This window comes from Carettochelys insculpta, chromosome 22 (assembly GCF_033958435.1).
Source record: "Carettochelys insculpta isolate YL-2023 chromosome 22, ASM3395843v1, whole genome shotgun sequence".
Classification (NCBI taxonomy): domain Eukaryota; kingdom Metazoa; phylum Chordata; order Testudines; family Carettochelyidae; genus Carettochelys; species Carettochelys insculpta.
Window position 1 is genome coordinate 2,073,741 of NC_134158.1, and position 22,168 is coordinate 2,095,908.

The 22,168-nt window shown below is 53.9% G+C and overlaps 1 protein-coding gene across 1 annotated transcript; it reads left to right on the forward strand.

Moving 5' to 3' along the window:
• Positions 1–2,498: 2,498 nt before the first annotated feature.
• Positions 2,499–5,624, forward strand: LOC142024611 (uncharacterized). Its single transcript, XM_075016746.1, is given in 3 exon segments — positions 2,499–2,592; positions 3,590–4,645; positions 4,732–5,624. Coding segments are annotated over 2 exon segments (1,938 nt in total). The 5' UTR covers positions 2,499–2,592; positions 3,590–3,600.
• Positions 5,625–22,168: the final 16,544 nt, after the last annotated feature.

Genomic DNA, 22,168 nt, shown 5'->3' on the forward strand with positions numbered 1-22,168 from the left:
CCCTTTAGCTGCTCCCTTCCTCCGGGCTTGTCCCCGTGGGGTATCACTAACCACGTGACGTGTCCGTGGGACACACTCCAGTGCGCAGCAGTGCTGGGGCTCAGGCCGTGTCCGGAGAGAAACGAGGACGGATTTGGGATCTGACTTGTGCGAGGTGGTTCTGTGAGACTCGAGCGTTTCCCCAAATGTGCGTGTGCAGCACGTGTGCCCCAGGGAGCGAGTGTGGGGAGCTGGGGGTGCGGAGCGGCTTCCAGCCCCGTCTGAAGTGTCTCCATTGCCCTTTTCCCCTACCAGGTGCAGAGCCCCCATGTCTGGCTCCAGAGCAGCCCCGGACCTGCAGAGACAGAGCGAGGACATGGCGGTGGCGGAGCCGGTGACCTTGGAGGAGGTGTCTGTGTGTTTCTCCCAGGAGGAATGGGGGCTGCTGGCCCCGGGGCAGAGAGCCCTCTACAGGGAGGTGATGCAGGAGAATTACCAGACTGTGCGCTGGCTGGGTGAGGAGTCCTGTCCCCGGGGGTGTCACATGCTGGGTTGGGTTTGGTTCAGGGTCCCTCCCTGCCCCTGTCCCCAGTGTCAGGGGACAAGTGTGGTGGTGTCATTGGTGGGTAGAGTTGGCGCTGAGGTTTGTCGAAAGGTTTGGTTTGTGATTTACGGTGTTGTGGTCTATACTTGCTGGTGAGAATTTGTTTAAGGTTGGCAGGCTGGCCACAGGCAAGAACAGGCCCTGCCTCCCATGGTCTTTGAGAGTGAAGGATCATTGTCCAGGATGGGTTGTAGGTCACGGATGTTGCACGAGAGAGGCTTTAGCTGGGGGCTGCAGCTCATGGCCAGTGGTGTTCTGTTGTTTTCTTTGCTGGGCCTGTCTTGTAGCAGGTGGCTTCTGGGTACACGTCTGGCTCTGTCAATCTGTTTCTTCACTTCCTTAGGTGGGTATTGTAGTTTCGGGAGAGCCTGGTAAAGGTCTTGAAGGTGTTTGTCTCTGTCTGAGGGATTGGAGCAAACGTGGTTGTACCTTTAGTGCTTGGCTGTAAACAATGGATCGTGTGATGTGCCCTGGATGGGAGCTGGAGGCATGGAGGTAGCACAGCGGTCCTTGGGTTTCTGGTATAGGGTTGTGTTTATCTGACCATCACTTATGTGCACAGGAGTGTCCAGGAAGTGGATCTCTTGTGTGGACCGTTCCAGGCTGAGGTTGATGGTGGTGTGGAAACTGTTGAAATCACTGTGAACTCTTCAAGAGCCTCTTTCTCGTGGGTCCAGATGATGATGGTGATGATGTCATCAGTGTAGCTCAAGTGGAGGAGGGACGCCAGGGGTGGAGAGCTGAGGAAGTTGTTCCAGGTCAGCCATAAACATGTTGGCACAGTGTGGGGCCAGGCGGGTGCCCATTGCAGTGCCACTGATTTGAAGGTATAAATTGTCCTCAAATCTGAAGTCCTTGTGGGTGAGGACAAAGTCACAAAGCTCCACCACCACTTGTGCTGTGGCATCATCAGGGATACTGTTCCAAACGGCTTGAAGTCCATCTTCACGTGGGTTTTTTTGTATTAGGGATCGCGACATCCATGGAGGCCAGCATGGTGTTTTCAGGAAGATCACCAGTGCATAGCAGTTTCCTGAGGAAGTCAGTGGTGTTTCAGAGATAGCTCGGAGTGCTGGTAACATACGGCTTGAGTCGAGAGTCCCCATAGCTGGACAAGGCTGCAATGAGAGTGCCAATGCCTGAGCTGATGGTGCCTCCAGAATGTCTAGATTTATGAGTCTTGGGGGTCTAGGGATGTGTCTGTGCAGATCTGTTCCTGTGCTTTTGTCAGGAGTGTCTTGAGCAGACGGTGCAGTTTCTGTGTGTGCTGCTCAGTGGGATCAGAGGACAGTAGCCTGTAGAAGGTGGTATTGGAGAGCTGCCTGGGGGTCTCCTTTTCATGGTCTGACCTATTCATGATGACAACAGCAGCTCCTTTGCCAGCCTGTTGGATGACAGCGCCAGAGCTGTTTCGGAGGCTGTGGGTGACATTGCATTCCGCACGGCTGAGGTCCTGGGACAAGCGATGTCACTTTGCCACAATTTCTGCCTGCGCACAGAAGTGGAAGCGCTCTAGGTATAGATCCAGTCTGTCGTTTTGATTGCCAGGAAGGATTCCATGCAGAATTCTTCTTCTTCTACTCTAGGTGTGACGGTGCCTGTAGGGCTGTTCAGAGTCTTGTTGAAAGTATTCCTGGCAAAACTGGGGCAGGGTTCCAGATCCCCACAGAACTGTGTCATGTTTGTGGGGGTGGTGGGGCACAAAGAGAGTCCCTGAGGTAGGACAGACTCCTCTGCCAGGCTGTGTGTGTGGTTGGATAGATTGACAATATGGCTGGGTGAGTTACGGGTACCACTACTGTGGCCCCATGCGGCAAGTAGGAGGTGAGAGAGTTTACAGTCCTGTAGAGAAGAGCAGTGGGCGTTGACTCTCCTGTCTCCTTTCAGTAAAGTCCAGCCACGTGGACGTTTGTGTGGGAGGCTGTTTTTAAGGAGAAGCTCCAGACTTGAGAGCTCCTTGTGATGTTTCCCTGTTTGCTGCACAGGAAGCTGAACAGGTGGTTCCTCAGGTCTGTGGGAGTGTGTGGCCAATCTCTCGACACAGTCCCTGCAGTGTGTCGGTTGCAGTGAGTGTTTCACCTTCAGCCCGTTGGATGGGATGTCCATCCATTTGCACTTGGCGAGGAAGATGGTGTCTGTATCTGTGCAGGTTTTTTCATGGGTATGATGGGTTCCCACTCCACGTGGCTAAGTTCAGTGCCTGCCTGGTGCCAGGCCTTGGGCGTAGCTGTGTTAGTTTTATCCACAAAAACAACCCCAAATCGAGTGACTTGTTTGAGCTGAGTGGTCCTGTCCTGCCCTGGGATGGGGAGGGTGGGGGAGCAGGTCAAGAGGGAGGCTGATTTGTACCCTAGCGAGTGCAGCAGAGCACTCGGCTCCCCCAGGAATGAGCTGGGCCATTCCCGAGGCAGGGGTGAGGCACCTGTACGCCAGGTGAGTGTGTCATGGGATATTGTACCATCCAGAGCCCGGCCTGTGCCAGGTGGGGAAGGAGCCTCTCTGGGTGGGTGGCTCAGATCCTGGGGCTGGAAGAAGTAATGGCCTGGACCTTCCTGAACAAGATCAGCACTTGGTTAATTGCTCCCCAAGCAGGATTGCCAGTTCCCAAAGCTGATGTGATCTCCTGGGTGGAGCGAGGGGAGGCGCTGGGGATCCCAGATCTCCAGGGCGCTGGGAAAGGGGAGATCGTCAGCGACCCCCACACAGGTGAGCAGTCAGCTCAAGTGACTCAGAAACCGATTTCCATGTCGTCCTAGATGTCACTTGGGCCTTTTCATCCAGATGGACTGACCCTTCAGCCTGTCATCAGCCTTAGCCAGAGGGTGGGGGCAGGGCTGGGGTCCCTCCTGTGGGGAAGGGTTGTGAGGAAGGAGGAGCAGCTCAGTTCATGTTATTTGAATGTTGACATCAGCTGTTGGCTGCGTTTCCCCTTTTCTGTTCCCTTTCAGAGTTTTCCTTTCAGCTCAGCACAGAGAGTGACACTGTCTGGTTCTCTCTGTGTCCCAGCAGGTGAGGTGATGCTGCTCAAGAACAACGAGGAGAATCTTCAGCTGGAAGAACCAGAGCAAGTGGCCTCCTGTGGGATGTTCCTGGGAAGCTCTGAAGGTCGTGTTTCTCCGAGTCCTGAGCACAGAGAGACCTGTGAGAGTCAGCGTAGCCCAGAAAGGCAGCAGGGAAACCATGCAGGGGAGGGGCAGGATAACTCCAGCCATGGAAGCAGAGGCGTGAAAAACACTCAAGAGAGCGAACAACAGAAAACCTGTGGGAAAAGTTTCAGTCTTAACAGTCATTGTACCATCCGCACAAGAGAGAAGCCCAATATCTGCCCTGACTCTGGGAGAAGCTTCCAGCTGCGCTCAGGTCTTATTTATCACCAGAGAACCCACACTGGAGAGAAACCCTTCCACTGCTCTGAGTGTGGGAAACGCTTCTCATGCTCCTCAAGTCTTAAAAGTCATTGCATCACCCACACAGGAGAGAGACCTTATAACTGCTCTGACTGTGGGAAAAGGTTCAGAGACAGGTCAAACCGTCTTATACATAGGAGACTCCACACTGGAGAGAAACCCTTCCACTGCTCTGACTGTGGGAAAAGCTTCTCGTGCTCCTCAAATCTTAAAAGTCATTGCAGAGTGCACACAGGAGAGAAACCTTATAACTGCTCTGACTGTGGGAAAAGGTTCACACATAGGTCAAACCTTGTTACCCATAGGAGAATCCACACAGGAGAGAAACCCTTCAACTGCTCTGAGTGTGGGAAAAGCTTCTGTCGGAGGCCAAAACTTGTTGCTCATCAGAGAATCCACACAGGAGAGAAACCCTTTAACTGCTCTCATTGTGGGAAAAGTTTTCGTCAGAGCTCAAGTCTTATTGCTCATCAGAGAATCCACACAGGAGAGAAACCCTTCCACTGCTCTGAGTGTGGGAAAAGCTTTCGGCGACACTCAACCCTTCTCACTCATCAGGTAATTCACAGCGGAGAGAAACCCTATCACTGCGCTGCCTGTGGGGAAAGCTTCAGCAGGAGTGAATACCTCGTTAAACATCAGAAAATCCACACAGGGGAGAAACCCTTTTAGCTGCTTTGAGTCCAGGAGAAGGTTTAGTGACGTTTCTGGCCTTGATCATCATCATGAGAATCTATACGTGGGAAAAACCCTTTCTCTGCTCTGATTGCGGGAAAAGCTTCAGTCAACGCTCATATGCTGTTAATCGTCAGAAAACCCACACCGGGGACAAACCCTTCCGCTGCTCTGACTGTGGCAAAAGCTTCTTGTGGCACTCAAGCCTTAAAAGTCATTGCAGAATCCACACAGGAGAGAAACCTTATAACTGCCCTGACTGTGAGAAAAAGTACAGATGCAGATCACAGCTTGTTGCTCATCAGAGAATCCACACAGGAGAGAAACCCTTCCACTGCTCTGACTGTGGGAAAAGCTTCTCACGCTCCTCAGGTCTTAAAAGTCACTGCAGAATGCACACAGGAGAGAGACCTTATAGCTGCTCTGACTGTGGGAAAAGGTTCAGACAGAGGTCATGCCTTGTTACTCATCGGAGAATCCACACAAGAGAGAAACCCTTCAACTGCTCTGACTGTGGGAAAAGGTTCAGACAGAGGTCATGCCTTGTTACTCATCGGAGAATCCACACAAGAGAGAAACTCTTCCACTTCTCTGACTGTGGGAAAAGCTTTTGTCAGCGCTTAAGTCTTACTTATCATCAGAGAACCCACACTGGAGAGACACCCTTCCACTGCTCTGACTGTGCGAAAAGGTTCATACAGAGGTCAAGCCTTGATTTACAAAGGAGAAGCCACACAGGAGAGAAACCCTTTGACTGCACTTACTGCCAGAAAAGCTTCAGTCGGAGTTCCCTCCTTGTTGTACATCAGAGAACCCACACAGGAGAGAAACCCTTCACCTGCTCCACCTGTGGGAAAAGCTTTTCTCAGGGCTCCGGGCTTATTCGTCATCAGAGAACCCACACTGGAGAGAAACCTTTCAGCTGATCTGACTGTGGGAAAAGCTTTTGTCAGCACTAAAATCTTACAGATCAGAGGAACCTTTCAGCTGTTTTGTCTGTGCGGGAACATTCCCACATTGTCAATCGTCAGAGAGTTCACACAAGAGAATAACCACTGACTGCACTGACGTGGGTAATCTCTAGTGGCTGCTCGGACATTACTGATCGTCAGAGAATTCACACAGGAGAGAAATCTGGTAATTGTCTCTTTGTTGCTATTTTTGAAGCTGGGCCACCGGGCAAAAAGTCAGTGAGAACCCCATGAACTACCACACTGCTTCTCATTCCTCAAGGGTGTGGTGTTACGGAGCCAGTCAAGTAACTAAAATAAAGTCGACTTGTTCCCTACGTTAACCCCTGCTCCTTTATAAAAGACCTTGACACACTGGAGTTTGTTCAGGACCTGAACTTGATTAATTTTTGGTGTCTTTTTTTTTAATTAAATAAAGTGAAAATGCTTCATTTGAGTTGTTGCTCCCGGGTGTGTCTGGAGAGGAGGGGTCAGTGCATGGGGACTCTGGGGAGAGACCATTGTCCTAGCCCCCTTTCACCGCAGAAGCTTTGGGCCCAGGTGAGAAGCACCTCTGCTTGGCTGCTGCAGCTCCAGCAGGTACACCCAGGGGAGCGGCATATGTCCCTCGCCTGGGGCAGGGCCAGGGTCATCGGTCCTCTGCACTGCCCAGCCAGAGAGGAATGCAGCAAATGTGCACTTTCTCCTCACTCCCTGATGGAGGGGAACAGCCAGCTCTGTCCCTGTATGAACTTAGGGGGGAGGGAGCTGCAGCTGTCCCCAAGGGCACCTGTGGGTGGGATGCTCATGGTTGGGATAGTCCTGGGTGCGGGAGAGGGGGTATCCCCAGCCAACCCCTTTCTCAGATGGTGGTTGTCTCTTTTCTGTGTGGCCCCTGAGAAGCCATCCCGGTGCAGCCCATCCATTCCCTGGCACACCCACACCCCAGCCTGGCTCTAAGTTACAAGAAGAGAAAGCTGCAGACCAGCGTGGGTGGTCCTGGTTCTTACCATTTAGGAGTTCTCAGACCAATGGACAAGCCCAGACCCAGACAGACAGACAGACATTCCCTCTCAGAGACTCTAGAGCGGATCCCCATGGGAACAGATGGAATTAAAAAGGCACCTGGGCAAGTAAAACGATGCAAAACTTCCTGTACAAATGAGATGAGCAAACGTTGCTGGTTCCTCTGCCTTTGTCTGTGCAGTGTTGGTCGTCGCCTTTGCGCCCGGGCACGGCAGTGGCAGTGATCATTGCTCTGTTCCTTCCTCTCTTTGCTTTGGCAACACTCACTGTTGTCAATGTCGGCTGACGTGCAGATGTGCTGTTGTGGTCGGTGCCTGGGGGAGTCCCCTGAACCGAGCAATACAGCGTAGGAGCCCTGCCCTGAGCAGTCAGCAAGGCCCAGCTGCCTTTTAGCAGGGCTGAGCAGAACAGCCAGTGCACCGGTGATTTGCCCTGGCACAGGCGCGGTAACAGACACACAACCAAAGCAGTGGGGGCTGGGAGAGGGGAGGGGCTACTTCTCTCAGGGTGGGGGAGGGGGACGCAGGCCCACCCACTCCACTGCTCCCCAGCCCGGGGCCCGAACAGCAGCTCCTGCCAGGAACCAGTGAGTTTTCGCCCAAGCAATCAGCTCCAGCCCCGGGCTGTGGGGCTCCCCAGCCCCAGTCAGGGACCTTGCAGCCGGCTCAGCTCCAACTGCAGGGCTGTGGGTCTCCCCACACCCCAGCCAGGTGTCAGTGCGGGCAGAATCGCGGGCAATGGACCCCCCGCTGACCCCGCACCAGCGTCCTGTTCGGATCCCCACAGGGCCTCAGACGAGGGCAAAGAAGAGACGGCAGAAGCCCGCCGACAGACAAAGGCCGCTCCGCTCCTCAGCAGGCCAATCCCACCCACCTCCGGCAGGGGGCCTAGAGACCAGTGTTGTACGAGAGGGGAGAGGCTGGGGAGAAGCTAATTCCCGGTAGGTCAGGAGCTGGCTCGCTCGTTAAAGGCAAGGGTGAGACAAGGAGAGGAAAAATAAACTATGTAATGTCTGTATTTATTAACCAAAACACAGCAACATATAAACGAACAAACACTGCAGATGAACTAAACTTGTATAACTATTCGTGAACAACTAACTTATAAAAATATATGATCTAAACACTTACGCTAAATATTAACAAGAATTCCATGGAAGGAGTTTGAGAGACTTCTCTTATCAAACAAAACGGTAAAGAGACTTAATGAGTTTTGAAGTGAGTTTTTCTCCGAGCTAGGGAAGCTAAAGTAGTTTTTTTTTTTACCCCTATTTGCTCTGGACGGCTCGATGAGCCACCCTATTGGAAACCTTGAGGTCCAGCCTATCAAGGTTTCCTCCCAACTGAGATAATATATGACGGATTTCCCAGTGGGGATTGGAGAGAGAAAGAGGGAAGGTTAGGAGGAAAAAAAGAAATCTTAACAATAACAGTTAACTAACAAAGCCTTAACTATGGGCTTATTTACCAACTGCGCAGCTTGGAGCAAATTAATTCAGCTGCGGGTTATGGCTCTTAATTAATCCAGTAGAACTGCAACCTAAGCCACAGTCTGTTAAGTTCCCCTACACAGCCCGAATTACTTGATGGAGTATTAGGGTTTAGAGTTAGTGTCTCGGGGCGTAGAGGGGGTTTTACATGTCCAATCAGGTGTAAGGGTCCAGTCCCGTAGTCTAGTCGAGCGCGTTGGTCACGTCCGGTGAAGAAGAATCAAAGCGACGAGCAGCGAGCGCGTAGGTGCTGCGAAGGTGGCAGGCTCCAGGCTTCAACTGATGTGTGCGCAGTTCTCCACCCTCAGGGAGAAGCCAGTTCGACACACACCAAATCTGCCTTTGAGCCGCTTGTCGGCGGCGGGGTCGGGGGTGCCGCAGCGATGACAGGCTCTGGGTGCTAAGGGGCGAGAGCGCAGTACCGCACCCTAAGGGTGAGGCCAGTTCGACACACACCAAATCCGCCTTTGAGCTGCTTGTCGGCGGCGAGGTCGGGGGTGCCGCAGCGATGACAGGCTCTGGGTGCTAAGGGGCGAGAGCGCAGTACCGCACCCTAAGGGTGAGGCCAGTTCGACACACACCAAATCCGCCTTTGAGCCGCTTGTCGGCGGCGAGGTCGGGGGTGCCGCAGCGATGACAGGCTCTGGGTGCTAAGGGGCGAGAGCGCAGTACCGCACCCTAAGGGTGAGGCCAGTTCGACACGCACCAAATCCGCCTTTGAGCCGCTTGTCGGCGGCGAGGTCGGGGGTGCCGCAGCGATGACAGGCTCTGGGTGCTAAGGGGCGAGAGCGCAGTACCGCACCCTAAGGGTGAGGCCAGTTCGACACGCACCAAATCCGCCTTTGAGCCGCTTGTCGGCGGCGAGGTCGGGGGTGCCGCAGCGATGACAGGCTCTGGGTGCTAAGGGGCGAGAGCGCAGTACCGCACCCTAAGGGTGAGGCCAGTTCGACACACACCAAATCCGCCTTTGAGCCGCTTGTCGGCGGCGAGGTCGGGGGTGCCACAGCGATGACAGGCTCTGGGTGCTAAGGGGCGAGAGCGCAGTACCTCACCCTAAGGGTGAGGCCAGTTCGACACACACCAAATCCGCCTTTGAGCCGCTTGTCGGCGGCGGGGTCGGGGGTGCCGCAGCGATGACAGGCTCTGGGTGCTAAGGGGCGAGAGCGCAGTACCGCACCCTAAGGGTGAGGCCAGTTCGACACACACCAAATCCGCCTTTGAGCCGCTTGTCGGCGGCGGGGTCGGGGGTGCCGCAGCGATGACAGGCTCTGGGTGCTAAGGGGCGAGAGCGCAGTACCGCACCCTAAGGGTGAGGCCAGTTCGACAGACACCAAATCCGCCTTTGAGCCGCTTGTGGGCGGCGGGGTCGGGGGTGCCGCAGTGATGACAGGCTCTGGGTGCTAAGGGGCGAGAGCGCAGTACCGCACCCTAAGGGTGAGGTCAGTTCGACACACACCAAATCCGCCTTTGAGCCGCTTGTCGGCGGCGGGGTCGGGGGTGCCGCAGTGATGACAGGCTCTGGGTGCTAAGGGGCGAGAGCGCAGTACCGCACCCTAAGGGTGAGGCCAGTTCGACACACACCAAATCCGCCTTTGAGCCGCTTGTCGGCGGCGGGGTCGGGGGTGCCGCAGCGATGACAGGCTCTGGATGCTAAGGGGCGAGAGCGCAGTAACTCACCCTAAGGGAGAGGCCAGTTCGACACACACCAAATCCGCCTTTGAGCCGCTTGTTGGCGGCGAGGTCGGGGGTGCCGCAGCGATGACAGGCTCTGGGTGCTAAGGGGCGAGAGCGCAGTACCGCACCCTAAGGGTGAGGCCAGTTCGACACACACCAAATCCGCCTTTGAGCCGCTTGTCGGCGGCGGGGTCGGGGGTGCCGCAGCGATGACAGGCTCTGGGTGCTAAGGGGCGAGAGCGCAGTACCGCACCCTAAGGGTGAGGCCAGTTCGACACACACCAAATCCGCCTTTGAGCCGCTTGTCGGCGGCGGGGTCGGGGGTGCCGCAGCGATGACAGGCTCTGGATGCTAAGGGGCGAGAGCGCAGTAACTCACCCTAAGGGAGAGGCCAGTTCGACACACACCAAATCCGCCTTTGAGCCGCTTGTTGGCGGCGAGGTCGGGGGTGCCGCAGCGATGACAGGCTCTGGGTGCTAAGGGGCGAGAGCGCAGTACCGCACCCTAAGGGTGAGGCCAGTTCGACACACACCCAATCCGCCTTTGAGCCGCTTGTCGGCGGCGGGGTCGGGGGTGCCGCAGTGATGACAGGCTCTGGGTGCTGAGGGGCGAGAGCGCAGTACCGCACCCTAAGGGTGAGGCCAGTTCGACACACACCCAATCCGCCTTTGAGCCGCTTGTCGGCGGCGGGGTCGGGGGTGCCGCAGGGATGACAGGCTCTGGGTGCTAAGGGGCGAGAGCGCAGTACCGCACCCTAAGGGTGAGGCCAGTTCATCTCCCGCCCAATTTACCTCAGAGCTGCTGCCTTTGCTCTCTCAGTGTGAGTGATTCAGCGAGTGCCTCAGCAGGGCGGACCCTGCTGGGCGGACGTGGAATTGCTTCAGGGGATCTTCAAAAAGTCTTCGCCTCAGAGGCAGCTCTGCACCAAGGGCCCCGAACGCTGTGCGGCGCTGCCTTATATTCCCTGATCTCATACATTATTCATGACTCTATTTACATACAGACGTTCTGAAGGTCCTGCTTTCAAACAGGTCCTCCTCTCGAAGCTGCCTCACCTGTATCCAATGAGGAGCCTGGATTTCAAATCTATGATTTTTGAAATGTTTGTGAGTTCAGGTTACCGGTAAAACCAACTGACACAGAGTGACCGTTACAGAGGGCTGCTAACTGGCAGCCTATGTACCTTTTAGAGTCTACCTGCCCCGTAATGATATTAAAGGCCCAAGGCTTGTTTCCCCTGGCCCACGGGGACGATTATGCCTGAGGGATGAAAAATCCCTGACACCAGGGACCCGGGGGCTGGCTCGTATGGGTGGGGAAGTCCAATCGCACAGTGAACAGTGGTAAGTGTGTCCCCCTCGTGTTAGTGAGTACTGGTAAGTGAAGCACTTGTTAAACGAGGGGTGAGTGTTAGTGCCACTTGCTGGGTGTGCCTGACAATCAGATGCAGATATTCTCGCGCTGTGAATTTGAGCACTAGGGTGACCGGATGCAGAGCTCCAGCTGTGCCCTGGCTGGTGCGGAATGAAGAAATAATCCCTTCCCTGGCTCTGCTGGCAGTGCCCCGCCCAGCGTCATCCCACACGCCCTGAGCCTTCTTGCTGCACATGCAGCTCTCAGCCGCTGTGATCCCCAGGGCCTTTTCTGCAGCCCTCTCCCTTCGCCAGGCGGTCCCCAGCCAGTGGTGCTGGGCTGGACGAACCCCAGGGAAGTGCGGGATTCTGCACTCGCCCTTGTTCAGCCGCTTCATATTGAAAGAAGCTGAAGAGCAGCACAGAGTGAAGTGAGAGCGGTGCCACGGTCACACTGGAAGCCTGGTGCTGAGCCAGAAACTGACCTCAGCTCTCATTCAAACAGCCACCCGGGGTCACAGGGAATGAAGAGAACAGGGCAACTTCCCCCTACCCGTTCCCTGTAGTCCAAGCTTCTGGCTGGTGGGGGTTTAGGGACAGCCAGCGCAAGAGGTTGTGTCCTGGCCAGCTTGGCTAATAGCCATCGCTGCTCCTATCTTCCTCAATGAGCTACTGAGCCCTTCTTTGAAGCCAGTTACACCTGTGGCTCTCACGCCATCCTGTGGCAGCAGATGCCTAGATTGGGTGAGAGAGGATTTCACTATTGGTTTTTTTAAGTCCTCCGGGTGTCACAGTCCAACGACCTCCCACTTGAGTTTCTCTTTCTACTCCATGCAGCTGACACACTGGTTTTCATCCGTGAACACTTCTGCAGAAAGAGATGTTAGTTTTTAAGGTCCTAGAATACAATCTATGGAGCTGCACATCTCAGAGAGCTAGAAGGGACCTCAGGATGTCACTAAGTCCAGTCCCTAACAATCCCTGACAGGCTTTTTTTAAGTTATTTGCCCCAGGTCTCCAAATGGCCCCTCAAGAACTGGGCTCACAACTCTGGTTGCAGCAGGCCAATGCTCAAACCACTGAGCTCTCCCCCCATGCTGGGCTCTGCCTTGCTGCTTCCTTTTGTTCGCCAATGTGTGTGTTCTCCTTAGTGCACATCTCTGAAAAGGGGCCCAGAACTCCAGCCACTGCTACCGCTGCCACCACCAAGATGCCGGGCCCTGGGGCACCTGCCTCCTTTGCCACCCCTGTCTGTGGGGCTGCCCCCGAGCAAAACCAGGAGAGGGATTAAAGGTGCTGGGTGGTCCTGGCTTGTTCTGAAAATCACCTTTCAGCTGCTGAGCTTTTATGTTCACCATGGGGCATTTCTGCTCTTTTCATTAAAATTCCACTTGCTAGTTGGGGGCTCCTGTGGAGGAGGTTCCAGCAGTACCTGGGGGGGTGTGGCAGGCTGGGGATTTTTGGGGAGCCAGGTGGGGTGGGTGCTGGGAGCAGGCTGGGCTGGAGGGTGCAGGGGGTCAGCTGTGGGCCAAGGAAATGTTGGGAGTGGGCCAAAGGGTGCAGGGGAAGCTGTGGCGCGTGACTGGAGGTGCCTGGGTGCAGGGCTGTGGGCGTCCTGCCACACGGCCGGAGCTGCTTTGCAGCAGACAGCCACACCTGCCCTGACACACGGCAGGAGCCGCTTTGCCGTGTGCAGCTGGAGGTACTGGTGGAGGAGGTGGCAGCGCTTCCAGGCTGCAGCAGCAGTAAGTCCTTAACTTGCCGGGGGAGTTAGGAGTCTGTGGTCAGGGGGGTGTTGGGAGCAGGCTGGGCGAGGGGGTGCTGCAGGCAGGGGGGGGAGCTCAGCAACGGGAGCGAGTGGTGGTGTGGATGATCAAGCCGGCCTGACCCTCCCTGCCATTTGCTGTGTGTTATCTCTTCTTGCTCACATGGTCGTCCGTGAGCCCACAGCAGCGGCAGCGCCAGCAGCCCACAGGCACCAGGCGGGCAGTGTGGACCCCCCGAATGTGATGGTGGATGTGTTGACTAGGCAGCTTCTGCCCCCTCATTCTGCAGGAGATGAGGGTCTGGGATACTTGGGTCTCCCCATTTGGCTAATCCAAATGGCGTCTGAACCACGATTTGGTCACCGGCGTCCAAGGGGCCCTGACTCCTTATGTCCCCCCGGGGCAGATACCCCTGTGAGAACCTTCCCCACCGCCTTGTGGGCAGGATCGGGAGAGCCAAAGGCTACGGGAGCAAACTCAGCCAGCAAGTGCGGAGTGGAGCCCCTAAGGCGGGTAGCAGGGAGGATTCGTCAAACCTGATTTCCGCATCTCCTTACAGTCACCTCAGTTCCAAACGTACTGACGTCTGTCCTTCCTTTGCATCCGACTGGGGCGACCCCGAGGGGCACGGTGCCCTTGGGCAGCGCACTTGCCCCAAACACTAGCCCAGGCCATGTGGCGTGTTGGAGGGTGCCAGCTGGAGAGGACTCTCCATCCTTGCTGGCAGCCTGGGTGCAGGGGCCGGGGGGGGGGGGTAGACCAAAAACCAAAGTAGCTGTAACTGATTGCGGAAGCCATCTTGTATAGACGCCATTTCACAGCCCTTCCTCCCGCGCGCACAGGAGCCGGTCCTTTCCTTGACCTGTTTGGGAACGGCGGGAGGATGCGCTCTATGGAATGCGATAATGGGCTGTTTGGAGTTGGGGGTCCAGCTCCCCGGTACCTGTTTCTCTTTACTGATACCAGTTTCTCTTTCGAAAGTGATTTACGCTGCTCTAACTGCCTCTGACACTGGGCGTTGTTTGCGTGAGGGGATAAAATACCAGAGTTCGCTGCACCAAGCAGCCTTGCTGGGCCTGGTTTTACTCCTGTCCCGTTTGGCTCATCTGTTGCCTGATTGAATTCAGTAAAGCTGAACGTTCGCCACCTACACAGAGACGTCTTGTGCTTCAGCAATCTGGAGGTTCCACCGAGATCCCAACACACCACTTGCCCGGACAGGGGGGGCCGGCACCCGACCTCCAAGCCTCTGAAGAGCGCTCAATAAAAGGTAAGGGGGATACCTGTTACAGAATCTCCCAGCAGGGGCTTGGGACTGGAGTGCTGGCGGCCGTCAGGGTAAGGGGGAGCTACGGGTTCCACCTTTGTGGAGCAGCTAACGTTCTGTGTGTGTCTGTCTCTGTCTTTCTCTATTAGGCCTGTTTTGTATGTCTCAGTTCCCAAAGGGCACGCCGGTGTCTCTCGTGAGGCAGCCATGCGCTGGGCCCTCTGTGTTCAGACACTAAAAGCTGGTGTGGTGCCACGACTCTCTTTCGGCACACGGAACTGTGGGAAGCTTTGTTGCCTCCCTCTGTTTCTGTTCTGAAGTAAGACTAACCATTAAAGATATCCCTAAGCCCGGGCAGACTTAACTCCCGCCAGGCGTCCTGCTGGGCTGGAGCGGGTGCCAGGAACACCCCCCCCACCTCCCCACGAGCCAGGGGGGCTTTGGTCCAGTGCCTCGCAGTCTGTAAGCCAGGTGAGCTTCGGTTCGGTGCCTTGCAGGGAGAGATCTTGTGAGCCAGGAGAAATTCGGTTCACTGCCTTGCACCCTATGAGCCAGGCGAACTTCCATTTGGTGCCTCACAGGGAGAAAATCAATGCTGGGGATAGGTCAGACTCCAGGAATGCCGGTACCCTCTAAAGGCCATCCAGCTGTTTTTATGTACACTCACTATGGGGAAATTACTTGCAAATTTCTAGAAAAAAGGAATTTTTATACCCGGGACAATCCCAAACTGCAGTTCCCTCTATTAGGTACCACTGATAGGGATAAAATCCCCCATTTAGGAGGCGCTCTTGAGGGTCATGGAGTGAAAACTCCCGATCAACAATGTTATCTGCCTTGTTATCATGGTATGAAGAGACTTGTAAAAGGCAGAACGAGTCTCGTTTAAGAAGTTTAAAAGATTCCTGGGAGAAACTTCAGTCAAAAATCAGACAGCTTGAAGGTGCAGATGTACAACACAAAACAGCAGACACACAGCCGAGTGCGCCATTTATGGGGCAATTGTATCCTTGCCTTCCAAGCCCTGTCTCCCAGGACGATATGATGACATCGTTTGTTCTGCCTGGAATCCTCTACCTTGTCCAAACCCAGGTCCCCAGGCCCAGGAGGATCAAAGGGATTCAGGAGCCTCTGTAGAGAAGGAAGAAAAGGGACCCAGGGTGTACCTCATGACCTACCAGCCAGCCGCTGCAGCTACTATTGTCCTCAAGACACCACCTTCAAAGGGACAACCATTAGTAAGATGCATGGGGGGAAACACATAATAGCCCAACCACTCAAACTTTTCCTTTACGAGAAGTCCCAAACCCCCAAGGAGGGCGCATGTGGGTTTACCAACCCTGGACTAGAACTGAATTACGTGCTATGGCTAAAGACTTTCCCCCAGCAGAAGACGACCCGGTAAAGTTTCAATCAGAACTCGTGCTAGTGATCCGGTCTTATGACCCAAATTGGCAGGACCTCGATCAGCTTTTAAGGGTGATCTTGCCTGATAAGCAAAAAAAGCTCATAAGGAAAGCAGAGTGGCCAGCTGAGCCCATCCAAGGAGTGCCAGGGGCAGGAACTCATGATACTGAGCTTACACAAGCTAGAAACAGGCTGCTTGACAGTATCCTTAGTTTTTCCCAAGTGACCAGATGGGGTTAAAATTAATCTCTGCGAGCAGGAAGATAAGGGAACACCAGGTGCCTATTTGGAAAGGCTTACAAAGGTATCTGAGAGGCACTCTGGCAATGACAATCCGGCTGTGACTGCTCAACAGGCGCTGGGTGCCGCCTTTGTGAATGGATTAAACCCAGCTGTACAAAGACAGCTGAAAGGAATGACTGTGGGCTGGGAAACTAAACCTTTAGCAGACCTCTTAACAGTGGCAAACCATTTCAGCCAGCGCTTAAAGGCTAAACAGGTTAAAGAACCTAAATGTATGGGATTACAATCAATGCCCTCTGAATTACGCAGGGGTCGGGGCCGCTGTACAGAGCGACATCTGCGGGGCACCTATGGGACAGCAAGATGGACCCCACCTTGGTTTGCAGCTACAGCTGGCCGAGGCAGCCCAGTTACACCAGTGTGTACAACTGTTTGCCACTATTGCAAACAGCCTGGACACTGGGAAAGTCAGCGCCCACGTCACCCCAGGCCGACAGTCCCTGCAGTTCACAGAGCTGCACAGGCTCAGTTTAACTTAGTGGACTTTGAGAGCGAATAGGGGAGCCTGGAGGAGGATCGCAGCTTCTCTCTCGTATCTCCCCGTATTCCCCTGAACCCAGCTGGCGCTCTGACCTGCCAGGCTGCTGGACAAAACACCCAGGTTTTAGTAGACACGGGGGCCAGCAGGTCCAGCCTCCAAGTGTCGTCTTTCCCTGTTCCCCTTTCTGGCCAGGCGGTTAACGCCGTCGGCATTTCTGATCAAGTCGTACCTCACCCTGTCTCTGAACCCGTCTCCCCTGTACTGGGCCCGTTTCAGAGCAGGGCTCTTTCCTTCTCCGTCCTGCTCCCCCGGAAATCTATTCGGAAGGGATCTCCGGTGCGGGTCGCGCTGCACCATTTTCTGTGCTCCAGATGGGGTTTATCACGAAGTTCCTGCACAGCCAGGAGAGGAGGTGGAAGACCCCCTGCGGGATCCCACCGCCTCCCTCGTGCCTTCTATTCCCCAGCCAGATGCTGATCTTTTGGCCCAGGCACCCAACTGCTTGTGGGCCACCGCCCCAAACGAGGTGGGCAGAATATCAGCAGATCCCCTGTACATTTCGGTTAACCCTACCGAGCCCTTGCCCCCTGTTCCTCAGTACCCGCTGAATCCTGCGGCTGGGGCAGGGATTCAACCTGTCATTTCTGACCTCCTGGCCCAGGGGATTCTCACCCCCTGCTCAAGTCCTTGCAACACCCCCATACTGCCCTTAAAGAAACCGGGGAGGGACACCTGCCTTTGAGCGATCAGCTCCCTCGTTATCTCTCAATTGCCTATTACTCCCGACCCAGCCACAATTCTTTCCCCTAGTCCACCAGATTCCACCCACTTGACTGTGTTGCCCTCTCCTCTGCCTTCTCCAGTGTTCCGCTCCATCCCGACTGCCAATGCCTGGCAGCTTTTACTTATAAAGGGCAGCGATACTGCTGGACTCTTCTGCCACAAGGGTTGAGCGATTCTCCCACCTATTTTTCACAGATCCTGCAGAGGGACCTTGCTGAGATCACTTTCCCCTCTGGCTCTGCTCTCATTCAGTGTGGAGATGATTTGCTTCTGTGCAGCCCGTCCCTCGAGGCAGGCAGAGCAGACTCGCTTCCACTTCTCGTTGCCCCAGCCAAAAAAGGGCACAAGGTGTCTAACTCATTTAGCCAAAAGTCAGGTATTTGGGGCAGGATCTCTCAGCAGGCAGCCGTCAGCTCTCTGATAACAGAATCCAGACGACCCTTTCTGCCCCTAGACCTACTACCCCTTCGCAAATCCCTTCTTTCTTAGGCATGGCTGCTATTGTAGGCAATGGATTCCTCACTTTTCTCAACTCACCAAACCGCTCAAGGAGCTTACTCGAAATGCCACCCCACTCCCATTCCTTGGGGCCCCCAGCAAGGCACTGCTTTCGCCTCCTTGAAACAAGCATTGGCGTCTGCTCCTGCTTTGGGTTTACCTGATTATTCCCGGCCTTTCACTTTGTTCTGTCATGCAAAGGAAGGATGTGCTGTGGGTGTGCTGGTTCAGAGCCATGGTGAGAAATGCCGCCCTCTTGCCGATCACGGTACCTATCTTGATTCTGTGGCTGCTTCTTTCTCTCCTCGCCTTTGTGCAGTTGCAGCTGCAGCATGAATTTTAGAGCCAGCAGAGCCTTTGGTTTTACAATGTCCCTTAACGTTGGCTGTTCCTCACTCAGTGTCTGCGTTGCTCCTGAAAGGAAAAACTCAGCACCGTTCCAATGCTCGTCCTGTTAAATATGAACGGCTCCTTTTTGCCTCTCCTAACGTTTCAGGGGTTCGTTGTGCTTCTTTAAATCCCCCTACATGGCTCCCTGCACCCCTCGAGGGGGAGCCGCGTGATTGCTTGAAAGTTGTTCAGGCTGTCATGTCTCCTCCACCTGATCTCTCTGGAACCCCCGGGACAATCCTGACTTTATACTGTATACAGATGGTTCTTGCGTTTATAATCCTACTGGTACCTCAGTAGCAGGCTCTGCACTTTGTACTGTTTATGATGTTGTGGAATCTGCTCCTCTGCCTTCTGTCTCCTCTGCACAGGTGGCAGAGCTCGTAGCTCTCCCTCGCGCCTGTCGTATCGCAGCAGGGGTTTCTGCCGCTGTCTGTACTGACTCCCGGTGCGCTTTTGGTGGAGTTCATGATTTGGGCAGGCGATGGAAACAGCGAGGTTTTCTCACCTCCTCTGGACACGCTATAAAGAAAGGCCCTTATGTTGCTGCTCTCCTAGATGCTGTACTTTTACCGTCTGCTCTGGCTGTTGTTAAGTGCACAGCTCATTCTGCTTCCTCTGATGAAGCTGCAATAGGGAATGATACGGCCGCTCGGGCTGCCAGGGCAGCTGCCCTACGTCCTCCTCGGGCTGAAGCATTGTACCCCTCCCTTCCGATGCCATCTCCCGCGCCCTCCCTTGCGGAACCGGCCCTCCTGCAAGACCAAGCCCCTGAATCGGGAAAGCAGGAGTGGAGATTGGCAGGGTGCACCTTGCACCCAGACCACTTGTGGTGCAGCTTTGACGGCCACATTGTTGCCCCAGGTGTGGTCCTGTTACCTCACCTGGCTTCCGTGCTCCATGGGCTCTTGCACCTTAACAAAGGGGGGATGGTAGCAACTCTAACACAAAACTGGTTTGCTCCCAAATTCTCTCAAGTAGCCCAAGAGTCCGGTCTGGCTTTCCCTGTCGGCCAAGCCCTCAACGTGGGCAAACCTGTACTGACAGTTCCGGCAACCAGACCCCCGCCTTTGGGGCCGTTCCTGAATTTGCAGATGGACTTCGTTCAATAGCCTCAACGTAAATCCTTTGAATATGTGCTGGTTATTGTTTGTTTGTTCTCAGTGTGGGTAGAAGCCGATCCACGCAGGAAAGCTGATGCCATCACAGTGGCTAAAAATCTTCTAAATCACCTCATCCCATTCTGGCGAATACCCCTTGTGATCTCCAGTGATGGCGGTACTCACTTCACTGGGCAAGTCATTCAGAACGTGGCAAAGTACCGCTCCATCCGACAGGCGCTACCCTGTCTGCCACACCCAGAGAGCGCGGGAGCAGTGGAAAGACGAAATGGGATTGTAAAGAATCAACTCACCAAAATACGTGAGGACTCTGCTTTAACTTGGGTAGAAGCTTCTCCCGATTGCCCTAATGAATACGAGAGCCGCTCCTAACCGAAAACCTGGGCTGAGTCCAAATGAGATGGTGTGTGGTCGGCCTATGAGACAGCTGAGCAGCCCAGAGATTGACCAGGCTGACATTACACTTGTCAAAGGAAGCACAGTTAGGTAGTGTCAGGAACTGATGAGGTGTGTGCAGTCCTGTCATTCACAGGTCAAGGACGCTTTCCTGGAGGCCCCGACTGAGCCGTGCCATAAACTGCAACCAGGAGATTGGGTCTGTGTCAAGGTCCACCAGCGTAAGACGGCCCTGGAACCCAGGTGGAAGGGCCCCTACCAAGTCCTTTTGACCACCCATACCGCTGTGAAGTGCAAGGTACTGCCCACCTGGATCCACACCTCCCACTGCAAACCAGTTCCAGCTCCTGCAGAGGTTAGTCCTGAAGAGGAGCCCCACAGACCTGGTACCAGCCATCCAGGTCCAGAAGCAGACGAGGATCAGCGCAGGCCTGGTACCAGCAATCCAGGCCCAGAAGCAGACAAACCTGAGGGACCAAGACTACGGTATCAAGGACGACCCAGGAAACCTGCCACAGACAGGTGAAGAAAGCTACCAAGTCCTGAAGAACAGCCAGATGGGGCTGGCCAAACAAATCCTGCTGAACTTATGTTTAGTTTTGTTTTTAATACCTAGTAGCTATAGCCGATGTGGCTTAAATATGGTTCATTAAAAGCATAAACCAAGTTTCCCTAGAATTTAATACGTCAGATTGTTGAATATGTTCTCATAGTTCTGTACATTCAGAAGGAGGGGTCCCAATGATTCCAGCCCTACTAAATAACACTCAGATGAATGGCACATGCTTTGATGAATTGGGTCAGAATGGCACACGGTATGATAAAGAGTTTAACGGCCTAGGGCATGTCTACCTGGCCATAACCTCAGTTGGAGAATACTGCTGGACATGCAGTGGCACAGGAGCCCACAGAATCATGGAGCTGGAAGGGACCTCAGGAGGTGATCTAGTCCAGCCCCCTCTTTCAAGCAAGATCAACCCCCACTAAGTCATCCCAGCCAGGACCTTGTCCAGCCAGGACTTAAAAACCTCAAGGGATGGGGAATCCACCACCTCTCTAGGCAACGCATTCCAGTGCTTCACCACCCACCTGGTGAAGTAGTTTTTCCTAATATCTAACCTACACCTCTCCCTCTTCAACTTCAGACCATTACTCCTTGTTCTGCCATCTGACACCACTGAGAACAGTTTCTCACCCTCCTCTTTAGAGCTCCCCTTCAGGAAGTTGAAGGCTGCTATTAAATCACTTCTAAGTCTTCTCTACTGTAAACTGAACAAGCCCAAATCCCTCAGTCTCTCCTCATAGGTCTTGTGCTCCAGCCCCTTAATCATTTTTGTTGCCCTTCGCTGAACCTGCTCCAGCAAATCCACATCCTTTTTATACTGGGGGGCCCAAAACTGGACACAATATTCCAGATGTGGCCTCACCAGTGCCGAATAAAGAGGAATAATTCTCTAAATCTGAGAGTGGGGAAAAGCAAGTGTGAGATAAGCATTGTCCAAAATGGGGTTTGGTGTTAAATTAACACCTGGGAAAAAAATAAAGGCATCTTTGGGTACTACAAGCAGTGGATGATGAAACCCCAATGCGATAAAGCCTTAACAGCTCAGGTCAGCCATTATTTCAAATGTGGCTGAAGAGCATATAAACTCTGTCTATACACTGGAGTGGAACCTGCTATACCGGGGCAGCCTTCCCAGCCATTTGGGTAGCAGACCATCTTCCCGGTGGAAGGGTCTGAAACTACCGAGAGATAACAAGGGAAACGTACTGCGGAATCACGACCCCAGGTTTGGGTGTGGCCTTTGCGCTGAAGGAAATCTGGAGGAAGCTTTCGAGAAAGTAGCCAATGCTACAATCAAAGCCCTCCCAGCCATCGACAAGCAATGAGGAGAAGTTAGGCAAATGTTCCTCCAAAACCGAATGGCCCAAGATTACATCCTAGGGAGTAAGGGCGGGGGTTGTGCCGTGGTGGGAAAGGAATGCTGTGTGTATATTACAGACACTGGCAATAAAGTAGAGGAAGATGCCTCAGAAATTGAAAAGGCTGTGATGAGCCTGAAGCGGGAGGAAAGTTGGACCCTCGGGTTGATTGGGAAGTTGGACTGGACATGTGGGAACTTAATTTTGCAAGGAATAGCATTAGTATTAGCAATAATCCTTTGTGCTTATTTTTGTTTCTTGCAAATCAAATGCTGTATTTCCTGTGCTCTAAAAGGAGCCAAACAGGCTCTTACCAGCAGGGAAGTGGAGCTAATGATTTTAAGGCATGATGAGCAAAGGAAAGAACAAGAGGTGTATGTAAATACTTTAATGAACATGTATCTATGAAATGGTTTCTGAGTTAGCCTTTTTAAGGCTAAAAGAGGGGAGTTGTGGAAACCATCTTGTACAGAAGCCATTTCACATCCCTTACTTCTGCATGCGCAGAAGAGCCTGTACTTTCCTTGACCTGTTTGGGAATGGCGGGAGGCTCTATGGAATGCGTTAACGGACTGTTTAGAGTCAAGACTCCAGCTCCCTGGTACCTGTTTCTCTTTGCTGATAACACTTTCTCTTGGAGAAGTGATTTAAATTGCCTCTGACACTGGGCTTTCGTG